General features: G+C 43.2%; 1 protein-coding gene across 1 annotated transcript in view; it reads left to right on the forward strand.

Moving 5' to 3' along the window:
• The window catches only part of gpc4 (glypican 4), a 103,294-nt gene that overhangs the window by 49,064 nt on the left and 27,947 nt on the right, over positions 1–26,283 (forward strand). Inside the window, exon 2 of the mRNA XM_060927819.1 lies at positions 25,951–26,109. Within this exon, the coding sequence (XP_060783802.1) occupies positions 25,951–26,109 (159 nt within the window). The remainder of the gene's footprint in view (positions 1–25,950; positions 26,110–26,283) is intronic.

Below are 26,283 nucleotides of genomic sequence, written 5' to 3' on the forward strand. Positions count from 1 at the left end.
GTTGTTGGTCTTAACAACTCCGCCCCCCCGCTGACGTAAGCGGTTCTTTCCTCTGGCCCAGCAGAGAGTTGGTGCTAGCCTGGAACCGGTTTTTCTGGCCCCAGAGCCAGTTCTTTGTCAGTGGAAACAGAAAACCCGGTTCCAAACTAAGCACTGGCCCCAAACCAGCCCTGGAACTGCTTTGGTGGAAAAGGGGCATCGGAGGCCCAAACCTGTTCCAGTATGACAATGCCCCTGTGCACAAAACGAAGAGAAAATGGTTTGTCAACATTGGGGTAGAACAACGACTGCACAGAGCCCTGACCCTCATCGCCACTTAAAGCATATGCGCAGAGCCATGGCCTCACTTTCGTTTATAAATGCCTTGAGACCTCAAGAATGGCACAGGAATAGTTTTAAGCGTTAATCTAATATAGTAACTTTTACGATTAAAGTGATTCATATAGGTAGCAGTCTGAGCGAATGACCTTGACGTCCGTGACGTCGCCGCAGGAAGTCTATCGGTCTCATCATCATTTCTGCTATACTAAAACACAGAGCTGACTGCAACTCCGATCCTACATTTTGAGCTAATGTATCGCCATGCCACGTAGATGTGTTGCTGGCGGGTGCAGCAACACGACAGAAGGTGGATTTACGTTGCATTCATGGCCCAAGAATGTTCAAACTGCAAAGATTTGGACGCGTTTTGCGGGAAGTTCACAGGCACATTGGGCGCCTACGAAGTGGTCTCTCCTCTGCTCTGCACATTTTACTGAAGACTCGTACGAGACCTCTGATCTGTTGAGGAGCGTTGGCTGTAAGCCCGTATTGAAAGAGGGTGCAGCACCAACAATTAAATAAAACTACAAGAAAAGGAAAGTATTTATTTTATTTTATTTTTTTTAAAAAGGAAAGCAAGTTCAGTTGCACCTGTTCTCCCAGAGTGTGAGCCGAGGGTTGTTGGTAAAACCCGGGACGGAACGGGACGTGACGTATTATTGTTCGGGCAGTGACCTCCCCGCGGTTGTTGCTAAAACCGGTGATGTCCTGTCCCGGGTTTTAGTAATTGCTTGAGCCGAGCAGTAATGGCGGAGTACTCAGTATGGAGAAAATAGAGAATGAATGGAACAGCCGTCTTATTTCTAAACTGGATATTGCTGCCATCTCGCCCTTACGTGGAAGAAGCGAATGAACGGAGAACTGAACAAACAACTGAAAGTCAGATTGCTTCAAAACAATCAGCCACAAGATCGGCCTTCAAGAAGCGAGAACGCAGACGGGTAAGCTGCGACTCTCATTTGGATACAAAACAACAAAAAACAACTCGTCGTTTACCTGCATTTAGATTAATACATGTAACTTGTATTGTGTGTTTAAGTTACCGGTATAAGATTATTTAATTTGCTTCAGAATGTGATGGTCTCAGTTCATCTGATTATTTAATTAGCCTTTTACGGTTTATCAGTGAAAATGCATGCATGTACATGTATGTTGCATAAGTTATAACACCTATCCTGCTTTAATGAGAGTCAACCCACAATCAGTGAAGTCAAATCAGTCTTAGTTGAGCAAGTTGGTAACGGTGTTTCTTACTTTCAACAGAAATTTTTATTTATATGACTTTGGTCTATAGCTGTCAAAGGCCTCGGCCTTAAAACCGGTTCCCGCAGTGAAGTCACGCGCTCAGGGCTGGCTGGCTCAGCGGGGCAGCTCGAAGGCCAACTTTGTGGTCAATTTTAACTCTCAAAATATATATATTTTTATTCCCATTTATGCAGCATACAAGAGTCAAGGATGGAGATACTATCCACTCAGAAATGTATTTAAAAATAAAGTTTCTGCGTGGGCGGCACGGTGGTGTAGTGGTTAGCGCTGTCGCCTCACAGCAAGAAGGTCCGGGTTCGAGCCCCGTGGCCGGCGAGGGCCTTTCTGTGCGGAGTTTGCATGTTCTCCCCGTGTCCGCGTGGGTGTGCTCCGGTTTCCCCCACAGTCCAAAGACATGCAGGTTAGGTTAACTGGTGACTCTAAATTGACCGTAGGTGTGAATGGTTGTCTGTGTCTTTTTTTTTTTTTTAATTTATTTGCTAACAAATACAAACAAATACAAAGTAAAAAGGACAGAATGAAACAAATCAATACATACACATGACATACATGACATACAACAGAAGCACTGACGTAACTAACAACAATTTCAAAGGCTGGACAATACTACTAACATGTTAACAAAGAGATGTAACAGAACACATGGAGACAAATTCGACAAAGATAAACAAGAGCTATATTGCTGTATAGAGGAGGATGGGTGGGGTTGATTAGGGGTAATGAATGTGCATATGAGATAGAGGAGGGTAGGTGGGGGGGATTTGGAGGGGTTTTGGGCCTTGAATTATGGGTGGAGGGACAGTGTGTATATGTTGGGGGGGAGCGGGATATGTGAAAGTAAGCACATGTGTGTGTGTATGAGTGTATATAAGCAGTGCTGGTCTGTGTCGGGCCAGGAAGAAGGAAACTGGATCATAATGAAGGAGGGGGGGGGAGGGGGAGTATTATTTTATTTGCTAATCATTTGTGTTAGTAAATTTTTTATAGATAGAAATTCTAAAAATAATAGTTATTTAATAGTTAATTATGATGACTACCTGAGCACCTGTTATGGCTATGGTGCCAGCCCCCCCTGCCCAAGTTAAATCATGATGGGACGACAGAGGGGAGGGGGAGGTACTGCATGAGGCAGGGCTCCGGGTCCAAATTGACCGTAGGTGTGAATGTGAATGGTTGTCTGTGTCTGTGTGTCAGCCCTGTGAGGACCTGGCGACTCATCCAGGGTGTACCCCGCCTTTCGCCCGTAGTCAGCTGGGATAGGCTCCAGCTTGCCTGCGACCCTGTAGAACAGGATAAAGCGGCTAGAGATAATGAGATGAGATGCGTATCTGCTTTAACTCTTTTAGGATCATTTGTATTGCCTACTGCACACCAGGCCTCCTCACCTGAAATCAGTGCCTGACCAAAATATAGTGGAAAGTCTTCCCAGAAGAGTGGCTGATTTTACAACGGCAAAACAAGAGGGCCATTTTGGATTGGGATGTTCAGAAAGCACATACGGATATGTAGGTTAGGTGTCCACAAACTTTTAGCTGTATAGTGTATATAATGATTACTGGAGGTTACAGATGATCTTTATTGTATCGCTTACATGAGGCAAATTTGGTAGGAGGTTGTTTTCCTGAACAGCCTGTAGGACTCATGCTGCAGTGCTTCGGGTGAACGTAAGTAACTGATGGACACACTCAAAATGGCCTCAGGCCACACAGCGAGGCAGGAAGAGATGCAGTACAGATAGAAACATTGCTCCTGCAGCTGGAACAGAGCGAGAGAGAGAAAGAGTGCTGAAGGCAAACAGTGGTGTCTTGTCTTGACACGAAAGCCAGATTTGGGAAGCTACATCTAGAGCAACATAAACTCTATGATTTACCTTTATCTACCCTTAATGTTCCCGCTCTGTGTCACTCTTTTGCTTAGCCCTTTAATCTTAATACTTTAGTTGGCACCTACTGTAATAGGAAAGTATGTGTAGTTTCTCTGCTCGCAGGAGGGTGTGTTTATCATTATCGCACAGGGTGAGAAAGATATTCCCTGACAAATGCGAGTTTCCTTCCCTCGGTAGTAATTGTAGTTTATGTTAAGTGAAAACGAGCAGTAAGATATAGCAGTGGGGGGGTGTAGATTTTGCTCTTGAGTCTGTTTTGTAGGTTTATGTCTTACGAGTCCTCTCCTAGAGTATAAATCGGTCTCCTCGAGCGTAGGGATCTCGGCTTTCAGTCGACTATCGGGTGTGGCTCTTGCTCGGTTGCAATATAAACCTGCACCTATACACCTTTGCAGATGAGATTCGACATGGAGGCCATCGCAGTTTATAGGGCTGGCAGCCTGAAATAATCCCTGTGAGAATTTATGACTTCTGACTCAGAGGGCCCAGGGCTGCTGGAAGAATGTGTGTTGGTGTGTGCATGCGGGTGGTGAGTCTGCTGGCCAATGTCTGGCAGGGTCAAAGAGCACGGCCTCTCTCAGAGGAGTGGCTGTTAACCTTTGACCCCGATGGTTAAGCTTGGAAACTGGTTTCGTGGAGCGACGGGCATTGAAGACGGTCTGGGTTCTGGAGAAAGGCTGGGAACACACAAATGTGGGGTTAGGGTTGTAAGGGCATGAGAGCTAATTTAGGTTTCACCCACATTCCTCTTTCTACCAAAACGGATTGTTGCTGGAAAACATGGGGTGTAAACAGGAAGTGACTTTGTCATTTAATGGAGAGCTGTCACAGCTCGTTAAGATTTACTGTGATGTCATTTACCACTAAGTATAAGTGGTGAAAATAGAGAAACATGACGTTTGTTAGTTACCTTATAGGCTATAATAGACTTTCACTTGACTTAGGAATGGTAAGACTATTTAAAAAAAAAAAACACCTCAACAAGCATAATAAATGCAAATCTTAGCGTAAAAGACAGATTCAAGCCTCTTTTCCATTTTAGAGTCGAGCAGTTCTGAGCCAGGAGAGCAACTGCTCTGATAGTTTCTGTATGCGCACTGTTAATGCTTTCTCTTTCATTTCATGGTAAAAATGGAGACGCCTGCTCCAGTTAACATTTGGACTGCCAGGAAAATTCAAGAGAAACTAATACCCTGTCCACACTAGGGATTTTGTACCGATACGAAACTACTTTCGTAGCACAACATCTGTCCACACTAGCAACTATACCGGTACTGTAGCGGTATAACTGTATCGGTACGAAACCCACAAATGTATGGGTTTCGTACCGGTACAGTATCGGTACTGTAGCGCTTCGCTGTAGTGTGGACAGATGAAGCGGTTCTGTATCGATACAAATATAATGCGCATGCGCAAAGTCGGGCGGCACGGTGGTGTAGTGGTTAGCGCTGTCGCCTCACAGCAAGAAGGTCCTGGGTTCGAACCCCGGGTCCGGCGAGGGCCTTTCTGTGTGGAGTTTGCATGTTCTCCCCGTGTCCGCGTGGGTTTCCTCCGGGTGCTCCGGTTTCCCCCACAGTCCAAAGACATGCAGGTTAGGTTAACTGGTGACTCTAAATTGACCGTAGGTGTGAATGTGAGTGTGAATGGTTGTCTGTGTCTATGTGTCAGCCCTGTGATGACCTGGCGACTTGTCCAGGGTGTACCCCGCCTTTCGCCCGTAGTCAGCTGGGATAGGCTCCAGCTTGCCTGCGACCCTGTAGAAGGATAAAGCGGCTAGAGATAATGAGATGAGATGAGATGAGATGCGCAAAGTCACACACCTCAATCGATGTCTTCGCTGAATAAAATAGTGAAGAACGGAGATTCGTTTGTTTCTTTCTTTCTCAACTGCCTCGCGCGTTTTATACGATTCGACTGAATAAATGACCACCAGAAATACAGACTGTACATTGACAACAGAAAGCACACACACGTTGTTTCATCCGCCATATTCTCGGAAAGAAGTTACTCGGTAACCACGGAAACATTTCGCGCACGCGCATTTCAACTACCGTGAAAGAAAACCGCAAACATTTCTCGCTAGTGTGGACAGATGCACTAAACTGTACCGGTATACTTTGTATCGATACAGTTATACCACTTTCGTACCGGTATAAGTGTGAACACAGTTATAGACACGGGGTCATCAGTTAGATTTGACCTGGTGCCAAATTCTCATAGAGTAAATGTCGTTTGAGGCAGCGTAGTTTAACCGTTCTCATTTAAAACAGTACTAACCAGACTGCCTCTGTTTCTCAGTACCAATTTCTTTATTCTCGCTCCTTGCCTTTTTTTTTTTTTTTAACCATGGTTAACCAGCACTCATCTTTCCCAGTCTAATAGTTAACAGCCGTGTTTTTGGCTGTTCATTGCTTTTGAACACCTACACACACGCGTACGGGCACACACACAAGTTAAAGAGTGAGAGGGTGTCGCCTGCACGTAGTCGTACATTTCACATGGTCTTGACAGACGGTATTGAATACTGTGAAGTTTTTCAGATTCTGCCTAATTTTAATCACGTAGAGTGTTGGAGGAGGAGTTGTGGCCAGAGAAAAGTCACCCTTGACCATCGATCGCTTTTCAAGTAGTGGTGGGCTCCAGAACCATGCATGGTACCATAAAGAGCAGTAAAACGGATTGATTCGTTAATTGATTAAACGTAAAACATTATTATTATTATTGAAAAATTTTTAAGGATTCAATATTTGTGATCTTTTATAAAGATATCAAATGTTTGGTAAGTTTGAATTTTGACCTGATTACATTGTTAAACCAATTTAAAAGTAAGTGAAATCCCAGAGGTGTGTTTTTAGTTTTTATGGACAGCTCGAAGGCAGTTTATTAAACCCAAGATTCTGTTCCACTTTTTCTTTTTCTTTTTTTTTCACTACTGTGTGTTTTACTTGTTTCACCCAGGTATTCAGCCCGCCCCTCACACTTTGCCCCATACAAAGAGCTAAGTGTTAGGGAGAAATATGGTGGTGGAAAGGATTTAATGGCGTGTGTGTGTGTGGGGGGGGGGAACCTGATTTGGAGCCTGAATAGGATACTATGCAACTCATTTGTGTCAGTGCAATGTGGTGTCATGGGTTTGTGTAATGAAGTGGTGGTTTGTTTGTTTGTTTGTTTTTTCTCCTATATAATATTTACTCGGTGGCACGGTGGTGTAGTGGTTAGCACTGTCGCTTCGCAGCAAGAAGGTTCTGGGTTCGAGCCCAGCAGCCGGCGAGGGCCTTTCAGTGCGGAGTTTGCATGTTCTCCCCGTTTCTGCGTGGGTTTCCTCCGGGTGCTCCGGTTTCCCCCACAGTCCAAAGACATGCAGGTTAGGTTAACTGGTGGCTCTAAATGGTCCATAGATGTGAGTGTGAATGGCTGAGAGGAGAAAATCTCTATAATAATCCAGTAGAAGGCAACGGGAAACCACTACTGTCACGTTCCCAAGAGACTTTAGCTGTGTTCACATATATACCGGTACGAAAGTGGTATAACTGTATCGATACAAAGTATACCGGTACAGTTTAGTGCATCTGTCCACACTAGCGAGAAATGTTTGCGGTTTTCTTTCACGGTAGTTGAAATGCGCGTGCGCGAAATGTTTCCGTGGTTACCGAGTAACTTCCTTCTGAGAATATGGCGGATGAAACAACGTGTGTGTGCTTTTTGTTGTCAATGTACAGTCTGTATTTCTGGTGGTCATTTATTCAGTCGAATCGTATAAAACATGCGAGGCAGTTGAGAAAGAAACAAAGAAAACGAATCTCCGTTCCTCACTATTTTATTCAGCGAAGACATGGATTGAGGTGTGTGACTTTGCGCATGCGCATTATATTTGTATCGATACAGAACCGCTTCATCTGTCCACACTACAGCGAAGCGCTACAGTACCGATACTGTACCGGTACGAAACCCATACATTTGTGGGTTTCGTACCGATACAGTTATACCGCTACAGTACCGGTATAGTTGCTAGTGTGGACAGGTGTTGCGGCACGAAAGTAGTTTCATATCGGTACAAAATCCCTAGTGTGGACAGGGTATTTGATGGCTGAAGCCGTCAGAGCGGCCACGTCACTGTAGTGATATGCCAAAATGGTTGGATAATATTTGATCAGTTTAGATCGCCTAGAACAGTTCCCAACTCAGAATTTACTGTTCTTGTCTGTTCCTGTTCATATATTGAGAGGTTTACCAAATCTCAAGAATCCGAGGTATTTGGAACCCAAACCGTTGCTCGTTTTAAAGACTAAGTCCTCACAAAGCTACGCTTAAAACTCCATTTGGAACAGTCATAGTGATCTGTGGATTGTGAAAATCCCTGCATAGTTGCAATGATGCTGATGTTTAACAATTATTCGCCAAAGGCAAAGTGAATATCGGTGAATAATAACCAAGACTAAGTCAGGGTTATTATTCACCAATATTCACTGAGCCTGAGGCAGATAATTAGGCCATTATTAAAAAACGTTCTGTTTCCGGTCCACCGGCCGGGTGAGTGCCATTTGTGCGGGTGAAATTTTTTTTTTAACGCCGGTTTTTTGACATTTTTTTCGGGCTCGTAAATCTAAACTCGAACTTGACATTTACGCATTCCCAGGGCTTTCCACTGCCTTTTCCACAGGCTCATACTGCCTCCGCCGAGTGCGCGCATACACCGCATGTCAGGGCCGCGGATGAGTTACTCTCCCCTGATCAACGAAGTCGGCGGGGAATTTGTGGTTATTATCGGTACAAACAGCGCGAATCACAACTTAAATGAGTGCGGTTCAGTTTGACATTATTGTCAGTCCGTTAGATAAACATTTAATTTTATTAAAATCGAAAATTAATATTTAGAGCCTGTGGGCTACAAAAATAGTCATTAAAGTAGCCGGCTGGACTTAATTGCGTGGCCGCAGCCGGCGCTTGTGGAAAGCCCTGTCGAATCAGCTCTGCGCATGCGCCGTGCGGCACAAAAAAATGGCAGCCACCATGAAGGAAGGAGATCCGGAGTTTTCAAACATTTGCTTAAGTGTGAAATCGCAAAATGGTATTCTAGTGAACAACAAAATAGTAAAGATTCAGAAAAACAAATCATTCAGTGATCATTTTAATAGTGTAATTTCATCCGAACTAGGCCTAACGCTCGATTTAGAACTACAATAAGTCCGTGTGTCGGACATTTTAAGTACCTTTGTAAAAGTTTTGCAAATGTTGCAGTCAGCATTTAAAATGCTAACTTACAGTTTTTGTACAAGTTTCAGTTGATTTAACTGTCATATTGTATTAAATGTGTCTGCTTTTGTAATAAAAAAGTACTGAAAGAAAAAGCAAACACAGCATTGCGATTTCTTATCCATCTATATATAATTTAAAAAAAAATACAATAAAAAAATCCCTCCCTCCCGACTGAAAATTTTTTTGCTCACCCGGTGGACAGGAAACGGATTTTTTTTAAGGATGGCCTTGTTTTAGTACTGATACACAGGTCATTATTTAAAAAATTCAAAATCATATTTAAAAAAAAAATCATTAATTTCAATCTTCAAAGGCGGCATGCAAATGTAATGCACGCAGGCTTGTGACACTGAGTCACTTTGTTTTGAACTAGATAAAATAAATCACAGTCCCACCTTTACCTCTGAATAGTTTTAGACCAAACTTTGTAGCATCTTTAGTTCTTTTTTTTAAATAATAAATAAATAAAATTGAATTTCGGTTCTGTTATCAGTTTTGCAATAACCCTTCATTATAGCAAACAAAGGCTACAGATTTGCAAGGACGTATGTTGTGCATCAGTGCAACAGCACGTCCATTTGTTTATATAGAGAGCATGCACGTGACGTCACGAGGTCACGTGATATTTGTTTATCTGCCATCTTGGACGGCATGGCCGCGCATAGAACTTAGACGAACCCGTTCTAATTATCAAGTGTGTGGGAGTAGATCTTTCAAGAATGGTTATATCTTTGTAGGACTCCCTATGTGTGGGTGGAGCACAGAGGACGGCAGGACAGGGATCAGGTTCCAAAATAGCGTTTATTGCTAGACTTTTCAGTTTAAACAATAATTCATTCATTCAAACACACACAACCGGCGTCTGGTTCAGGGATGAGCTACCTCCGCTCTCACTCTCCCTCCTCATATAGGGCGCGGTCACTGGGAAGACACACAAACAGGTTAATTGCTCTCAGGTGAAGTGATTCTGCCACTTACCTTCCCTGACTCCGCCCTCCTGTCACAGACCGGCGCTTGACCACGCCCCCGCTGCCACAATCTTGTTCAGCATTTGTGATCAAAAAGATATAACTGGTTTTCACATGGACGTGTAATATTAATGTTCTTAATAAAATATGTATACAAATGCATAACTTGTTTATAAAGTTCTTCCTATCAGATTGTGTAAAGTACTGAAAAAGAATATGTATGTTATTTTAGGCACATAGAGGTGCAAGAAAATATTTTTTTAATTTGTTTGAATATAGAAGCTGGACATATCTGTGACCCCTGTACATTTATGGCCCTTTTCCACTACCCTTTTTCAGCTCGCTTCAGCTCACTTCAGCCCGACACGGCTCGCGTTTCGACTACCTCAAAGCAGCACGACTCAGCTCGCTTCAGCCCTGCTTAGCACCCAAAACTCGCACCGTTTTGGAGTGGGGCTGAAGCGAGCCCAACCGAGCCGAGTGGGGCTAGGGGCGTGAGCAGACACTCCCCTGTGCACTGATTGGTGAGGAGGAGTGTCCTCACATGCCCACACACGCCCCGCGAGCACGCTGGGATCTGTAAACACCGTAAACCCGGAAGAAGAAGAATTACGAATTACGAGAATTTCTGAAGCCTAATGCACCTCGCCTCATCTATACGCTCTTGCCAGTATCTGTTGGCGTTGTCGGTGACAACAAGCCACAGCACCAAGACCAGCAACACTAACGACTCCATGTCCTCCATGTTTATTGTTTACTATTCGGGTCGTGAGACTACCGCTTAAAAGATCACTGATGTCACTGTTTGCGCTGCTTAACGACATCACCTGACGTCCACCCACTTTCGCTAACTCCACCCAATGTGTCCACCCACTTCCAGCCAGCACGGTTCAGCGCGGTTGTAGTCGAAATGCAACTCCAACAGCCCCGCTCAGCTCGACTCAGCACGGCACGGCTCAGCCCGACTCAGCCGCGTTGGTAGTGGAAAAGCGGCATTATATCTGATATTGAATAATAATTCTGCACAGATAAAGATAGCGGTGATTTGTGATTTTTTTTTTCAGACAAAAACATACATATTTACAACCCTGTCATTATCTGGAACTGAGTTTAGATTTCGAACATTCTTACGATAAAACGTCCTGCGTAGTCTCTTTATGATAAACGTCTTAATGCCACTTACCTGTGAGGTTATCAAGTAGGGATGTCCCGATCAGGTTTTTTTGCCCTCCGATCCGATACCGATCATGTGATTTTGAGTATCTGCCGATACCGAGTCCCGATCCGATACTTCTTATAATCCATAAAAAATAATAAAGACGAGGAAAGAAACGGATCCAGGATGTTCCTCATTTTTTTATTTAACACCTTATTTTAACATCCAACAACTCCGTTAGCAAACAGAGCACTTACGTGAGGTAGTTTGAACAATAAATAACATAAATTAAAAACATAACCTTAAAATACCTGGCAGGAATGTAAACAAATTTAAAAAAAAAATAATAAAACTGCCACAGTGCCAGTAATTTGCTTTTAAGAACGCATCTCACAGTGGTATACAGTAATTTCAATTAAGGAAATGAACGTTTTTCCTGATGAAAACAAGCATTTCTACCCTTTCAGGTTTGAGCCTGTTTTTGTCATCCAACACGTTTGCAACAGCACTAAAAACTCGCTGTATTGTGTCGGGTGTTTGTTTTTCAGGTGCCGTATCAGGTTTGTTGTATTAAATGCGGCCCTTTCCTGTCCACCCCTTGAAATTCCAGCTTTACATATTTCACAGTTTGCTATGGCAATGTTGTCATCAACTTTGAAATACTGCCACACCGCAGACATGCTTTGCTTTCCGCTTCGAACTGCTTCCGTGTTCAACTTCGCCGGCAACAGGCAGCCAATAACCAATAGCGTCTCCGCTACAAAGTGATGTCATGCCGCACGTGTTGATGTTGCTGTGTTGAGACAAGAGGTCTGGTCTCACTCTGTGCCAACGCATAGCTATTGATGTGTTAAAAATGAGAATATATTATATAGATATATATCCGATCCCTGATCGGTAGGTAATGCCCGATTCCGATCGAGTCTGAAACCACGTGATCGGGCCCGATTTCCGATCACGTGATCGGATCGGGACATCCCTATTATCAAGTAGACATTCTTCTTCAGAACCTTCCAGAGATGTAGTTGGGATACCCATCCCGCAACAAAATATTTATAAGCTTCCAGGCTCTTGTAAGCTTTGACGGCTTTGCCAGTGTAACACGATTCACGATTAACAAGAAAATTGTAAATGTCGTGGTAGGCCAGATCGGGCAAATCGCCGGCACCGCAGCTCCGAATTTCCCTGAACAAGGATTGCGGCAAGTTGTACGGATCTGCAATCCCCAACCTGGAACACTTTTCCACGTAACGCTGCCTCACGTCACCTTCAAGATGCTGAACAAACTTAGACAAGTTATCGTGCGATGTAGATGGGGTATTTTCCAAATTTTCTTGGGGATTACTCCCTGGATCCATTACGCTCGCGCAAGGTAAACAATCCTGAAGCCGTCCAATATGGCGGAGTAAACACGGACGGGTCACGTGACTGCACATCCTCTATACGAGCTAGCATGCATGGCTAACGTCACAACATTGTGAAAGAGGGACCGTAGTAAACAGTCAAAAGTTGCGTTTTGTTGTTGAAATGTTTGACCTCTCTTTTTTAACCATTTCGAAATCAAAACAGGGAATCAATAAGCACAATCAGAATCAATGAAATTCAAACAATACTAGGGCTGTAACGATACACCCAACTCACGATTCGATTCGTATCGCGATTTTTGACCCACGATTCGATACGCCCACGATTTTTTTTTAAATGTTTTTTTAAAGTAGTAAATTTGACTTATTAACATTTACTTACTTACATTAACTATTTAATAACAAATAATTAAGACCGCTGCAGAGAATGAGTAATATGTATGCAAAAATGAACAAATGTATATCCAAAGATTGTTTTATTTCTCAAAATAATACTGTTGAGCCAGAAGCTCTGTTTTTTTCGGTTCTGAAAAAGTCATTTTTCCAAATCGTGTAAATCCGTTAAGATTTTTTTTTGGGGGGGGTGGCTCTCTCACTGTCTCACACTCATAGGGCCAATGATTTTCTGTGATCGCGGAAAACAGATGGAAATTACGGAATTTTTATGGTGAAACATTGCTCGCGTGTCAAAATGTAACTGCCGCAGAAGGCTTCCGCCCAAGCAGACATGCCTTCAGTGTTGCCAGATATTGCTAACGTTTTCCACCCCAAAATATGTTCAAAACCAGCCAAAAAGCACCTAAACCTGCCCAATCTGGCAACACTGCATGCCTTTCCGGTCAAGTGATTGTGATTGGCTTGTGGCACACCTAGCCAGCCAATGAGCTGCTTGTTTACAGATTCGCTCCCCGCGTCGCAACCAGAATGGCGACCGCTTAAAAGAAATGAATGCTCTGCCAGTGGCGAGTGTGGACGTTGCGTGACTCGCAGAAGATTGTCGCAGGTCGGCGAAAAAACGATTTACTAATAGATATAAAAAAATTCAAGTAATTTAAGTAAGTTTAAAATGTAATTTAAATAAAAAGTAAAGTATTCATAAATTGAAGTTTGGAAGCGCCTCTGTTTTTGGGCTGAGGAGAAGTTTGAAAGGGTGTACCGCGATTCTGCCTTCTTGTATCGCGATACGGATCGTGGCTCTGTGTATCGCGATTTCGATACGCGTATCGTTACAGCCCTAAACAATACCCATCCCTGTGTATCAGGATCCTTCCAAGTATTTCGTATGCGCTAAGTTCAGTTAAGAACCCACTCCCCAACTGTTACTGTAGTGCATTCTACAGGTCTGCAAGCAAGTAATAAGGACACACTTCGGACGTGCTCCGCTTCCATCTTACCCGTCCCTTGACACAGCTGTTTACAGATGACTCATACCTGCATATACCACAAAAATTTTTTCTCTTCGGAAAATTTACCTCAGTATAGCAATCTTTGACCATACCACAAATATCTTGTGCTCTGAAAAACGCATTTGACAGCACCACTCAAAGGCGTCGTATGTCTTTGTATAGAGTGACTTACTTTTTACTTACAGCTTTTTATGCAGTTATACAGGAGCAGGGTAAGGTGGTTTTTCCATTTCCTTTTTCATCATTGATGTTTTTTTAAAATAATTATTTAATCGGGCGGCACGGTGGTGTAGTGGTTAGCGCTGTCGCCTCACAGCAAGAAGGTCCGGGTTCGAGCCCCGTAGCCGGCGAGGGCCTTTCTATGCGGAGTTTGCATGTTCTCCCCGTGTCCGCGTGGGTTTCCTCCGGGTGCTCCGGTTTCCCCCACAGTCCAAAGACATGCAGGTTAGGTTAACTGGTGACTCTAAATTGACCGTAGGTGTGAACGTGAGTGTGAATGGTTGTCTGTGTCTATGTGTCAGCCCTGTGATGACCTGGCGACTTGTCCAGGGTGTACCCCGCCTTTCGCCCGTAGTCAGCTGGGATAGGCTCCAGCTTGCCTGCGACCCTGTAGAACAGGATAAAGCGGCTAGAGATAATGAGATGAGATGAGAATTATTTAATCATCAAAAAACAACAACCAAAACTTCAAAATCAGCCTGCTTAGCCGACTGTCAACCTGAGGTAAAGTGGAACGCTACGGTTTTGGTCTATAATCTTCTTTATATTTTTCCCAGGGAAAAATATTAAGTTATTCTGTTATTCGAGCTCCAGCAGTCTTAAAAGGGAAACTGAAGGCAAATTTTTTATTATCAAAATTCTATTTCTCATTTTATAAAATGTAGGAATGCATTTCTGACAGCTATTTTGTCGCTGCTATAGCAAGTTATGAGTGTTTGAAATATGCTCTGTAATATATCAGTCCATATGTCAAAGCAATGGCCGTAAACGAGATTCGCTGAGACCTGTGCGAGACTTCGTAGGACGAAAATAAAACGTACAGCGGAAATCAAAGTGACCAACATCTGCCAGCGTTGTCAAAAGACGCGCGTGCCCTCCTTCGAACACTGACATAATCAAGCCGGAAGTTTTCCCTGTGTCCGAAATCGCTCCCTACTCACTATATAGGGCACTATATAGTGGGTGCGCCATTTTGTAGTGCTGTCCAAAACCTTAGTGAGGATTATGTGGGGAATGCGCTCAGTATAATATGTATTTATCACAAAAATACATGCATGCATTTTTTATTATTTTGAAAACCCACCAGCCGCCTGATCTGGAACGTTTTAATTGTGCGACAGTAATGACGTAAATACCAGCACGACGGACTCGTCCTTATCCTGTTGTCTTTCCAACTCTTCTCTACTCCATGTTGGTTCGAAGTCGTATGGAATAATCTCCATGTCACGTACGTGAGGGAGGCGGATGTATGTGCAGAACTATACAGTTTAATAAAGTGCAGAATATATATACAGTGAGACAATATATACACAGGCAAACAATCCAAAACGGCAGGCTCGATCAAAAACAAGAATACAGGCAAAAGGGTCAGTCGAGGCGCAAACACTGCATCAGAGGCTAAGCGAGGACAAGAACGAAAAGCAGGAAATCAAGACAACGGGTAGAAAGGCTCAGTAATGCGTACATGCGTATCGTAATACTTCGCGATGCAAATGCATCAGCACAGTCCTTAAAGGAACAGCCCACCGTACTTCTATAATGAAATATGCTCTTATCTGAATTGAGACGAGCTGCTCCGTACCTCTCCGAGCTTTGTGCGACCTCCCAGTCAGTCAGACGCGCTGTCACTCCTGTTAGCAATGTAGCTAGGCTCAGTATGGCCAATGGTATTTTTTGGGGCTGTAGTTAGATGCGACCAAACTCTTCCGCGTTTTTCCTGTTTACATAGGTTTATATGACCAGTGACATGAAACAAGTTCAGTTACACAAATTGAAACGTAGTGATTTTCTATGCTATGGAAAGCCCGCACTATAATGACAGGCGTACTAACACCTTCTGCGCGCTTCGACAGCGGATTGATAGCTCAGATATCAATGCGCTGCCGAAGCCTGTCATTATAGTGCGCACTTTCCATAGCATAGAAAATCGCTACGTTTCAATTTGTGTAACTGAACTTGTTTCATGTCACTGGTCATATAAACCTATGTAAACAGGAAAAACGCGGAAGAGTTTGGTCGCATCTAACTACAGCCCCAAAAAATACCATTGGCCATACTGAGCCTAGCTACATTGCTAACAGGAGTGACAGCGCGTCTGACTGACTGGGAGGTCGCGCAAAGCTCGGAGAGGTACGGAGCAGCTCGTCTCAATTCAGATAAGAGCATATTTCATTATGGAAGTACGGTGGACTGTTCCTTTAAATACGCAAACACACAATTCCTTAATTGCGCTCAGGTGCACCCTTGGCCACAGCGCGCAGGACTGACACTCCATCACTGATGAAGCTGGCAAATCTCAAAATTAATCTAAATCGGAATGATATGGCGATCTGGCCGCTGTGTAAACGGTTTTCAAAATGGCGGCGCTGACACTTCACGTTTGAAGTCTCGCACAAGTCTCGTGAGGATCACGTGGATAAGCAACGCCTGCCGTGGACCAAACGTGGCTAAAACCCGAAAAGGCCGATAAGTGTAATGTAATGTAATATGCCAATACGAGTCACGATATAAGGCTAATAAAGCCGAAAACGTAATTGAATAACACATTAATTAAGAAATAAAGCAAGTTTAAAAATGACTTCAGTTCCGCTTTAAAGGATAGTGTGGTGTAGTTTGCACTGTACCAGGTACCGTTCCACTACTATTAAATGTCTACTGAGTATTTGGACACCCTATGGATTACGATGTACTGCTTTTTGCGTTAGGCGGTATGAGTATTCAGATGCGCTCTCAGTACATTCTCCCAAATGTTTGACTAAACATGATGATCCCAGAGTTCTGTGGGAAGAACTAAAAGCTGAACGTGCGGATGTTTGCTCAGAAAACATGATTTCTAATGCTAAACTGAAATCAGATTAAAACTGTAGTCTTTTTATGTCGTATGTCCCTCAGGCACATCCATTTATGCCTGATTTCCTGTGTGCTTTAATACTCCGGTCACTTGAGCGGAGTTGTAAATATTGTAAAACGGCCTGTTTGGCTCTCAGCAGCAGCCGTTGCTGTGAATGAGTGGACGTGTCTGTCTGTAGAGTGCAAGCTGGAGTAGCTACTGTTCCAGCAGGCTGGCAGGGAAAACCAAACAGCCTGTTCACTGAAAGGACCCTTGTTTTGTCCCTGAACTCCAGCAACCGCATTAAAAAGTTAGCAAAACAAAACATTATTGCAGCTGTGACTACGCATTGACTCCCACTCCCCCCGTACGCTCGTGACATTCAGCTTGTTTCGCACACTCGAGTCCACTTTGCCTCATGGAGGCCGCGGATCACCAGAAATATTGGACTCCGAGCCAAACACATCGATGCCATCTTTTGAAAGTCACAACACTTCAACACATCTCCACTGAACAGCAGCACTCAGCATGGCTTGGCAACAAATCCGAACACAGGGCTATCCGTGTCCTGGCTGAGCGAGTGTGCTGCTTAAACATCACATAAATCTACCTGTCAATGGAGGCATGTTTCATTTGATGTAATGAGGTAATGGCTGCCCGCTCACCCAAACACAAGCCTGACAGTACTGAAAATACCGAGCAGCAAAGTCTCGCTTAAGGGCTGTTTTACAATCAGGGGACAAAGTTTGTGTCACAGGGGTCCAAAATTCAAATTGATTCAAACTGGTTCTTGTACCAGTTTTTAAGTGAAGGACAAGTTAAAGAACAGATTTCAGGTAATTTTTTGACGTGTGTATGGGAGTTTTGTGTAATCTGCTATAAGATGGGAGAAACAAATGAAGTGATTCTCGGAGAGGCCTTTTTTTTTTTTTTGACAATTCAGAATCCACTACTTCCATAGTGCTTTTAAATATAAGGCTGTAAGCTTTGTGTAAGTTGTCTCTAATATTTATGTCCCAATATCTTGACCACATTTTAGGATGAAAATAATCATTTTAGATATGTTATTTTATATTGAAAAATTAGCTGTCTCGGAGAGGACATTTTTTTTGACACAGTTGCATACTAATTTGATCAAAATAGTCTGAAAACTTACTGGCATTCAACATTAAAGCTTAGCTATGTTTCCAATGATATGGAACCAAATATGTGTTTTATGGTATAAAGAATGATTTAAGTGCATCCCTTTTGGAGCTACCTGTGGTCAAAAAAGCACTTTTTCTAAACGACACGAGTAATTTTGCTAAATATGACATATTGCCATACACTCACCAAAAATAACGTTATCACCAAATTTTTTTTGCATGGTAAATAGAGCTATCACAGGGCTACAATAAACAACCAAGTTTATTTAGTCAAGCCTTTTGATATTGAAGATAATAAGTGTTAAATGTGATTTTTAGCCTGCGTACCCTGATTGTAAAACAACCCTTAATGGCTCCCCATTGTCCCAAACACAACTAAGGGCCTCTGCATGCTCTTGCGACAAGGCTTTCGCAGATAGCTTTTCGCAGACAGTTGTAATTTATCGTTGAGCGGGGAGTAATAGGCGTGCGCGATGTTATTCACCGCCACAACGCAAGGGGGCGCGAAGTCACGAAATCGCTAGGAGTAGTTGGTGGGTGTGGTTACTGGAGTGTTTATCCTCCGGTTACTTATAATGACTAGAACTGGAGTCGTATAGATGTACGTACTTCCTCACTTCCTCGATCAACCGCTCTTCGTGCTGCTCCATCTTCACTCGTGTTTTTAAAAATGGCGGTTGTGAAAACAAACCAAACCGGGAAAGTAGGGAAGCGGAAGTGCGTGTACAGCGGATGTAGAGTGGACCAATCAGAGCCCTCTTGTCTGCGACGCTGTCTGCGAGGCTTCTGCGGTGGTCACAATTTTTGGGAGGTGCGCGCAGAGCGTCTGCGAAGGGGGGGGGGCTTCGCAGATGCCATCTGCGACACCATCTGCGAGGACTGCGTTGTCAGCATAAATTGGCCTTAAGGAGTTTGAGTGCCAACCTAGCCAGATTATGTTAAGGTTAAACCATTCAGCATCATCATAATATAACACAAAAAAAAAAATCAAAAGGCAAATCTGAAATCTCAGGATTAAGTGGGATTTTCACTCAGTCACTGACTGACAGCAGATTGTTGGAAGGTTGCAACCTTAATACTCCTCAGAGATCTGTTACACTGGGAGGGGAAAAGCAGGAGCTCTGCCACACTATTTGCAGTATTCGCTAACTTCAGGCAGTACACTGAGTGGGTGCAAAAAAGGAACGTATCCTCCAATGCTTTCTCAACTTCCACCGTTTCACTGTGGTTGGTACGGTGAAGTGAATGACTTCTTGAATGACGCGTCAGTGGACTAGGTCCAACTAAACCGGTCTTGTTTCATAATACCTCTTTCAGGGGTTGATAAACCAGTAGCCTGGATGCCTGGGACAAGAAGATTACGTGTCCAGGCTATTAGTTTTTCTTCACAGCTGTGTGGGTTTAGCAGACTAGTGGACACCAGTGGGGTTTTTTGTTCTCTTGGTAAAGAAAAACCCCTATGCACTGCTGACTCTCACAAAACAAAGGTTATCCGACATGTATGTTTAGGGGTCATCCATAATTTTCATCATTATCATGAGTCTACAAAGAGTAGACTTTTGAGCAACCCCCCTCCCCCAGAAAAAAGTGTACATTAGCGGACAAAAAAATGATGATGGATCTACGTGGAATTAGTCTGGTTAACACCAGACCATATCACAAGTGGAATATGGTCTGGAATCCGCCTATTGAATTTCTCGTAGGGGAGGTGTGGTTTACGATTGTCAACGGCCGTTTATTGGACGTTGCGAATGTCTATCATTTGGCGTATACGTAGCCCATAGCCAATCATGGCAGTTGTACCCGGTGACATAGTTAGAGCGACGAAGAGGCGAAGAAGAGAAGGAAAGAGAAAGAGAAGGCAAAACAAAAATAGGAAAACAATGGCACCGAACGATTATTGCCGTTTGTGCAAGACAAATATGAGAGAAGCTGGACCCTCCGTCCAGCTTGATCGAAAGTTTGGTTCTTATCGCTCGCCGCCATGTTAAATGTGATCCGTAAACAGTCCCAAATAAACTACAAGCTTCCGTTTGTCGAGTAGTACGCGTCACCGTCTTTCCACCCCTCCCCACTCTCTGATTGGCTCCCTAACTCAGGCGAGCCTTTAGACCATAGTTTCCATGCTGTCTTTTCAGATCGGAACGATTGTGCAAAGCAGTATGGGATTTCCCAGGCTAACGTGGAATAGGAATTCAAAATAAAACCATGTCTTGTATTACTTTTTATTAAAATCGGATGACAGGACAATACAAAGATTCACAAGAGAAGAAAAGAAGACAAGACGGGTCCAGAAGTTTTCATAGAACGCAGGCGATTCATTTTTGAAAATTAGGGACTGTCTTTTTAAGGGGAGCTGTTGCCTTTTGGCTCCTCATGAACAATAGAGCTGGGGCTGGTCGTGCAGGACTTTCATTCTGAAATGGAAGAAAAGAAGACTGACTGTATAAAATTCAACTGACTGCTGACGCAAGTACAAAATACCCATATGATATCCTACGTACCGTTTTACGAGAGAAATAATCCCGAATTGTAAAAGTTGACTTGATTTTTTCCATCCGGACAATCGTTTGCCGGCACAGCTCAGCCTGCTTTGAAACGTTCGTTTTTGATTCTTTCCAAGCAGCCTGTCCTGCCCTAACTGCCTCCTGACGCTTCTCAGATGAATGCAGGAAACAATAAACGTTTAAAAACTGCTCGTACTCGTTTGAAGGAGTCTTGTGAATAGGGGTATTTCTGCTATTTACAAATTTGTAAATGCCGTCAAAATCTGGGTCAGCCATTGTTGTATTGAAGAAAGAAAGCGTGTAGAGCTAGCTGGCAACACCGATGTGGCGCGAAATTTTTAACATGGCGGCCGCCGAGTCGCACATTGACGGATCATAATTTTTTCATTTTTAAAAAGTGTACGCCTGGTCATTAACCCCCTCCCCCCCGCGTACGGTTTGTACGCTTGTGATAATGATGAAAATGATGGATGACCCCTTAAACTAAACGTGCTTCACGGTTCTATAACTCATCTTGTGCTGTAACTGTAGCAAACACGAATCATTCTGAGTCCCACTGCCTGCTGCACCACACATCTATTCAAATGAATTAGCTGGATACACAGGCAGTACATTAAGTGGGACCTAATGTGCAACTTCAGTGCCTGTACCTTTGTGTCAGTACTGACCAATAAATCGCTGTGCCGAGCCAAACACGTCGATGCCATCTTTTGAAAGTCACAACATTTCAACACATCTCCACTGAACAGCAGCACTCAGCATGGCTTGGCAACAAATCCGAACACAAGGCTGTCCGTGTCCTGGCTGAGCGAGTGTGCTGCTTAAACATCACATAAATCTACCTGTCAATGGAGGCATGTTTCATTTGATGTAATGAGGTAATGGTTTCTGCTCCTTGGACCTGCCTGATCCATCCTGATGCCCTGTGTCTGGTTGGAGTCTCATCGCATCGCTCCTGTGGAGGACGGCCCCATATGGACAGTTGAAAGTCACACTTGGAAGACGCTCTGGACACTTACAGTAATGCTTTTATGGCTGAGGACTACAGTTGACTTGCTAACTTTAGGACGGCAGTTGTCATAAACAGTTTTGCACTCAAGCTTCCATCAATGAAGAGTTATAACATCAACGAAACTGACTTCATGTTAAAACTGTTAATGTTATAGTCATGTTATCTGTTGTTGCCCAAATGAGGATGGGTTCCCTTTTGAGTCTGGTTCCTCTCGAGGTTTCTTCCTCATGTCGTCTGAGGGAGTTTTTCCTTGATGATGATGATGATGATGCCCTTTATTGTCACTAGTCACATGTACCAGCGAAATTAGCCATCAACCTGTCCGTACATATACAACATACAATTGACATAGGGTAGACAGGACAGGAAGACAGGGATGAAGATAAAAAGGAAACACAATATGAGGAGAGATAAGGAAAAAAACCACCACCCCCACTATGCTCCTGTCAGGAGTACAGTGTGGGAACATTTAAAAAAACTTTGCACATAAGCACACAACAACACAAGTACACTTTAAACACGGGACTTGAGGGGGGGAATCAGGGGTGGAGGGGGAGGGGAGGAGGTAATCCAGCGCAAGCAAGCAGGCGTCCACTCCTGCAGCCATGAAGGCGCTGGTCATGCACCCGCTTGTCACACTGGGGGTAAAAATGGCGACTGCGGAAAGTTAGAGAAGGAATGCGAGAGAGTCTCCCGGCAGTGACCTTCAGGGGGAAATGTTGTCTCAGCAACAGCCTGAACCGAGGCCGGTGCTGTCTCAGGGAGCCGAATGTCGATAAGATATAAATTGTTTGGTCTTTCCAGACGCAGTCTTTGCACGTCCACACCGCTCGTCCATATCTGTCCATTCCGTCCATTCTATTCAAATTCAAATTGATCTCAGAGAGACGTACTCCTTGCAAAGCTGAAAGCTGCTCCGAGATAACAACCATTTTGTGGTTAAAGTTCTGAATGTCCACAGTCCGAGTGCCAACAGCTTTGCCCACCACTCCAATCATATCGGGCAGCTTTGTGGGGCTTTGAACAGCTGTCACCGTTGTCTGATTTCCTCGATATACCAGGGCAATGCCTAATCCAATCAGCTACCGTCGCCACAGGCGTGCTCACTGGGGATAAAATTAGCTCATGTCTTAAGTCATTCAAATTCTGTAAAGCTGCTTTGGGACAATGTCTGTTGTTAAAAGCGCTATACAAACAAACTTGACTTGACTTGACTTGTGCGGATATCATCAGCCGATATGGGCTAATTGCAGATAAATCGGTATTGCCGATTATTATCATAATGACAGTTAAAAAAAAGAGACTGAAGATGGATCCTTCAACCATGTTATGAGTGTTGCGTAATTTGTTCACAAAAGGTGGCAACACGTGTTTGGAATGCCATAACTCACACCAATCAGGTGACGCAAGCAAGGGTCAAGTACTATTTATGACAATAAAAGTTTATTTTTAAACACACTCATGTTATCTTGGTGAGGCCTATTAAATAGCTACACAGAACAAATGTTAGGGAAAATCTTTGTGTTTCTGGGAAAAAAATATCAGCTGATATCGGATTTTAAAATCCTCAAATATTGAAATCAGTATCCATCTTAAAATCCTATCTGTCAGTCTCTAGAGTCGGTACTAATTCATAAATGCATTAGCCTCATGAATACAAGAAGAAAATGAAAACTGATTGGTGCAGAGTATACTGGAAATGACTTCAGGATTAGCCAAAACTCTTACCAGCTAATTAACGTTAATTAGAACAGAGAGCAATTAATGCTCTTTTTGCTAGTTTATTAAAGCCGAGTTCACACTACATGAGCCCAGTAATATTGCTTCTATCAGAAATTAGCATAAATACGCAGGTGATTATAGAAAATCGTGCGCACTGATTATCGAGAAATTCGGACTATTTCTCGATAATCACCTCTAGCAACTCGGCAAAATGGCGGCCAATCGCTTCGTCACCGTCAGTGAGGAAGAATTAAAATTATAAAAGAAACTGCTGTTCCTAGAAGCAATAAAGTTGGTACGAAGTTTGGTCTAAAACTGTTCAAAGGTAAGGTGGAATTGTGATTTGTTTTACCTATTTCAAAACAAAGTATTTTAGTATTTCATGTGACTCGGTGGATAAGTGACACAAGTCTGCGCCGCACCATTATTACATTTGCATGCCACTTTTAAATGATTTTTTTAATACGATTTGTTTTAAATAAATCACCTGTGTATTTATACTTAAACAGTTATCAGCCTCAGGCTCAGTGAATATCGGTGAATAATAACCTCGACTTTGTCTCAGTTATTATATTATTCACTTTGCCTTTGGCAAATAATTGTTAATTGTAATATCGTAACCTAAATAATTGTTAGGAACAGCAGAAATAAAAACGAACATAAGAATTTTTTTGCACGCACTATAGCATTTTACAGTCCTCTACCTCCACCAAACAACTGATTTGAAGTGATTTTAAAGTTGTGTCGTGCGAGTGGTTCAGCATTTCTGAAATCTTGAAAGTCAGAGTGTGCACTTGGCTTATAGATGAAAGTCTTCCGGATTTACCCGGAAATCCGGATATTTGACAAAACTCTTGAAAATCTCCGGTTTCCCGAATGGAGAAATTTATTTTTCGGATTTTTCACGTTCCTAGATGCGGCGTAATTCTTCGCGTCGTCCTTGCATGGGCGCAGTCCTTAAATAGCCCAAACATAGTTAATTGATTAAAGACAGGTGTTCTTTGTTAACGGCGCGCATGCCGGAGCTCGTTAGGCGCGCGCCCCCAAGGCGCGCCTTCAGGTGCACGAGCTAAGGCGCGCAGGACTGACACCATTCTGCGCAAGCGCAACACAATCGCACTAGAAAGCGTGTTCAAGCTGCCAGTGTAGCTGCAGTCTTTTTAGTTGCAAATTACAAGTATTTCCTCTTGTGTTAATAGTTCGCCATGTCAAAACAAGCAAAACTTTCCTCCTTCTTTCGACGTGAAGAGAGGTAAGCAATTTATTATATATATTTTTTTCCATCAAAGTTGCATTTTGTGGCTTCGAAGCTAAGTTTTAGTGCCGTTTCTAGAACACAACATCAAGAAAACGTGGAAGAAACAGCAATAATGGAAGAGCCGGTTTCTAAGCTGCCTAAAACTAGCAATGGTAATTTATTTTTTGTTACATAATGTACTCAGGCTGCCAGTCAGTGTGTGACACACACACACCCTGAAAAATCCTAGCTACAGCCCTGATTTACATGAGGAATTTGGTATTCATTGGTGTGTTTAAATTTACAGACAATACGAACTAATTGGCTTCAACTCGCATAAATATGAATTGGAAATTTTTAGTTCACTTTAGCTTATGCGAACGCACAACTCTACTAAAAGATTGATAAACGAGGCTCAATGTTCCCAACATTGAAACCTGAAAGCTTTAGAAACTTTAACAGACCTTTACTTTTTAACAGTACTGTTTTGGGATTTTGCCGAGTTTACCTTCAACTGTGATTTTTTTCAAAGTAATGAACTGTGTAGCAGGAAAATCACTGCGTTTTCTAAATGCACTCCTGAAAATTACTCATTAACTAGGGGAATTAAATTTGATATTTTTGACATGAGGGTGGCACGGTGGTGTAGCGGTTAGCGCTGTCGCCTCACAGCAAGAAGGCCCGGGTTTGAGCCCCGTGGCCGGTGATGGCCTTTCTGTGCGGAGTTTGCATGTTGTCCGCGTGGGTTTCCTCCGGGTGCTCCGGTTTCCCCCACAGTCCAAAGACATGCAGGTTAGGTTAACTGGTGACTCTAAATTGACCGTAGGTGTGAATGTGGGTGTGAATGGTTGTCTGTGTCTATGTGTCAGCCCTGTGATGACCTGGCGACTTGTCCAGGGTGTACCCCGCCTTTCGCCCGTAGTCAGCTGGGATAGGCTCCAGCTTGCCTGCGCCCCGGTAGAACAGGATAAAGCGGCTACAGATAATGAGATGAGATGAGATTTTTGACATGTTAATCGTTAATGTACATGAAAGAAAAAGGCTTAAAAGTTATAACTTGTTTTAGTGAAAATAAGTACTAAAATGCACTAGAATGCAGGGTTTTGCGTGTTATGTTATTAAAATTTTTTCGGGGGACGTTGCCCCCCCCCCCCCCCCCCCCCCAATCTTAGTTTGACTTTCAAAAGTTCAGGATTTTTTTCTTTGCTCCACTTTCATCTCTAACTTGGCTGAACATTATCTAAAAATGTATCTGGTCCTCCATTTCTTACTGCTAAACGGTATACCTGCCTAACTACTCCTGGCTTTATTCCTAGCTGCTAGCGTTTGCAAATGGCCTTCGTGAGGAGATAAAATAGCGATCTGTAGTGGCTTTCATGCCGGGAAACCTGAAGCTTAGATTATTTTGAAACATTAAACATTATCACCAGCATCTCATAGCCGTTTTTGCTTGGGGGTTCAAGATGATTGTCCCACGATATAGTGAAACCCAGGGTACTGGCTTCTGTGCTTAGCATACCATGAATTTTTCTTCCTGTCCCAGCCATAGTTTCATGTAGTTTTGGTTTAAGCTTCATTTTCTTCTCTCAGGATTTTTAAACAGAGTGGTTTAAAGAACACTCGTATAAGAGCTCTGTCATGCTTTGTGTGTTACAGAAGCCGATCTGAAAGTGTGCCCTCAAGGCTTCTCATGCTGCACTCTGGAGATGGAGGAGAAGCTGAGTCAGCAGTCTCGCTCGGATATGAAGGCCCCGATCTCCCAGCTGAGCACCAACCTGCAGAGCACCTTCACGCAGAGACACCAGCATTTTGACCGTAAGGCTCGTTCTGTCTGTCACACACACATCTACACAAATTATATCTTTCCTCTTGGTTCCGTATTGGTCAGTGTAAGGGCCTACATCCAGCTATAATCCACCAGCACACATCTGTGCAACACAATTACATGCTTTCAGGTACTTTTTTATTTTTTATTTTTTTAAATTCTGA

This window comes from Neoarius graeffei, chromosome 8, assembly GCF_027579695.1.
Source record: "Neoarius graeffei isolate fNeoGra1 chromosome 8, fNeoGra1.pri, whole genome shotgun sequence".
Taxonomy (NCBI): domain Eukaryota; kingdom Metazoa; phylum Chordata; class Actinopteri; order Siluriformes; family Ariidae; genus Neoarius; species Neoarius graeffei.